At 39.9% G+C, this 2969-nt stretch overlaps 1 protein-coding gene across 1 annotated transcript in view; it reads left to right on the top strand.

Annotated features, from left to right (window-relative positions):
* The window catches only part of LOC101861877 (SEC14-like protein 2), a gene marked incomplete at its 5' end in the record, with an annotated part of 15356 nt that overhangs the window by 3954 nt on the left and 8433 nt on the right, over positions 1–2969 (top strand). Inside the window, 2 exon segments of the mRNA XM_013079819.2 lie at positions 1145–1255; positions 1821–1978. Of these exon segments, the coding sequence (XP_012935273.1) occupies positions 1145–1255; positions 1821–1978 (269 nt within the window).

The following is a 2969-nucleotide window of genomic DNA, read 5'->3' on the forward strand; positions in this document are numbered from 1 at the left end:
CCCGGGATGGCCCTGACAGGCAGGGTAGGACTATCGACTGTCACAGTCTTTCTGTTAGGATATTGTATCCCACTCAGCCCGGGATGGCCCTGACAGGCAGGGTAGGACTATCGACTGTCACAGTCTTTCTGTTAGGATATTGTATCCCACTCAGCCCGGGATGGCCCTGACAGGCAGGGTAGGACTATCGACTGTCACAGTGTTTCTGTTAGGATATTGTATCCCACTCAGCCCGGGATGGCCCTGACGCCTCCTAAAGTATCTAAATTGTGTCGAGGGAGGCGTGAACACATTCACATTTGTGGGTGGTTGGCGGGTGCTCTGGTGTGGTTTTCTTCTTCTTTCTGAAACATCTATCGTCCTTATCTCCCCTTCTCCTTGTTTTATGTTTGTTTCTCTCTTGTATTTGTAACACCTTTTATCTTCAGGCGCTCATATGACCCTATGGAGCTGCTACGGCCGAAAAATCTCTTCTATTAAAACCTATAAAACACCCACATTGAAACAAAATCGTCAGCGCTAGCCAAGCTGGACATGAAATGTATATTCTCTGTCGTCATCTGTCCAGTTTATGGTCATTCTTTGAACCATTTTCTGCTGCAAATGAAGCAAATTTTAATCAACTCCTCCGTTAGTCCGTCGACTTGTAAACGAAAAAAAAAATAATAATCAAATTTTAAAAAAGCTAACCAAGCATCAAAGCAATTATTCATGTGTCGAATGAGGAAAATATCTCTCTGGCATTTTAATGGTTTAAGTGGGGGTTGGAGGGGAAGGGCGGAAGAGGGGGGGGGGGGTGAATTCAGCTTCGTAAAGAATGTCGGGCAATGACAACGTATAACTGCTGGTGAAAACAAAGGCTACACAGGAATTTTAAAGCATACATTGAAACAGGATTGAGATAAACAGCATTACCATTCATATACTTGAAATGCTTCTAAGTAGTTTTGCAGTACAATGTGCATGTATTGTTAAAAATTTTTATTCCCAATGTACTTTCATAGCATAGAAATTTAACTGTACACCAAATTTCTACGAGGAAGAAAAGTATCGGTATGGTGTTTTTAGTCATTGTGGATAAAAATTTCGAAAATTAATAACATGATTTCTTTTAAATCTTTTTTAAAAATTCTTCCTGTGCTAGAGACTGTCATCTCAACGGAAGTCCCCAGTGGACAATATCCTGGTCGTGGTGGACATGCGCGGCACAGGAAGGGAAATAATGTGGGGACCTGGACTCGTCTTCTGGGCAGAGGTTGTCTGTCTGTCTGTCTGTCTGTCCGTCTGTTAGATAGGGAGTCCAAGGGTTTATCTTTTATGGTACAATACATTAATTGTTAATAGTTTTTCTGTTAACTTGCATACATGCATTTGCATTTTGTCTTTTACCTTTTAACATAAAGTATATTTTGGATCATTGTCGCAGAAAAATAACTCAAGCACAGACACATGTACATGTACATTGCGTAATTGTGAAAGTATACAAATAAATGCTTTTGTGTAGCTGCAAATTTTTTAGAACATTTTCCCCGTTTCCACCTTTTTGCTTTCAGTATTTTTTGTTTTAAAAAAGATGGAACACCCACCCTAACGAACAAATAAACAAACAAACAAATAAACGAATAAACAAAATATTCAGTTTGATTATGATCAGTAAAATTGATCACCATCTATCTATCTATCTATCTATCTATCTATCTATCTATCTATCTATCTATCTATCTATCTATCTATCTATCTATCTATCTATCTATCTAATAACCATCTGTCTATCTATCTATCTATTGATCGATCGATCCCATCCTAAACTCCCCCCAAAGGTTATTCAGCTGGTACAGAACTACTACCCTGGTCTAGTGAAGGAGATTGTAGTCATCCACCCGCCTCCCATCTACCCGGAAATCTACCTGGCCTTTCGCCCATACTTCAACCGCAGACTTCGGGAACGGATCACTGTCCTAGGGGCCAACTATTTCCAGTGAGTGGCGTCCATACTCTCATTGATTACAAATACGGTCTCTGCAAACTCTTTAGGAGGAGGAGGAGGAGGAGGAGGAGGAGGAGGAGAAGAAGAAGAAGAAGAAGAAGAAGAAGAAGAAGAAGAAGAAGGAGGAGGAGGAGGAGGAGGAGGAGGAGGAGGAGGTAGAAGAGGCAGGAGAGGGAGGAGGAGGAGGAGAGTGTTTTTGCTACTGTTTTTTGTGTGTTATAGTTGTTTTCTTTTACTTAATTTCATTTACTTTTTTGCATATATTTCAATTCTATGTATTATTATGTATTTATCATCATCTTACAGTGCCAGATCTGCGACAGACTTTGGCGATCATGGTTCTCCATTCATTCCTTTGCTCGGATGCTCTTAAAAAAGCTACGTTTCCCTCGTCTTTCCCAGTTACCCATTTGTTTAGGTTCCCTAAGTAGGTTGCTCTGGGCCTACCCTTGCCTCGTTTGCCTTCAATTTTGCCAGTGAGAGCTAGATGTTCAAGACCCTTATGTCTATTCGGGTGTCCAAAAAACAAACAAACTGCATTTGTCGTTTCGTGATTGTTTTTAACATTGAGCGTCCCACGTGGGCTTCATCAAGCACTACCTCATGTGATTTCTTTTCCTTCCACGATACTCTTAGCAGTCTCCTAAGAAACCACATTTCTTTTCCTTCCACGATTTCTTTTCCTTCCACGATACTCTTAGCAGTCTCCTAAGAAACCACATTTCTGTTGCTTATATTTTATTTGCAATGTCTTTAGTGATTGTCCAGCATTCAAAACCATATTGAAGGGTCGACTATACATAGCACTTCAGGACTTTCATTTTGGTAATCATTGAGATGTTTCTATTTTTCAGAATTGGGCTCATTTTATTGAAACTAGCCTTGGCAATTGTAATTCTCCGTTTTATTTCTGTGGAACATTTGGCATCAGATGTTATCATACATTCTAGATATTTAAACTGTTGGACTTATTTGATCATTT

Source organism: Aplysia californica, unplaced genomic scaffold (assembly GCF_000002075.1).
Source record: "Aplysia californica isolate F4 #8 unplaced genomic scaffold, AplCal3.0 scaffold00065, whole genome shotgun sequence".
Taxonomy (NCBI): Eukaryota; Metazoa; Mollusca; class Gastropoda; order Aplysiida; family Aplysiidae; genus Aplysia; species Aplysia californica.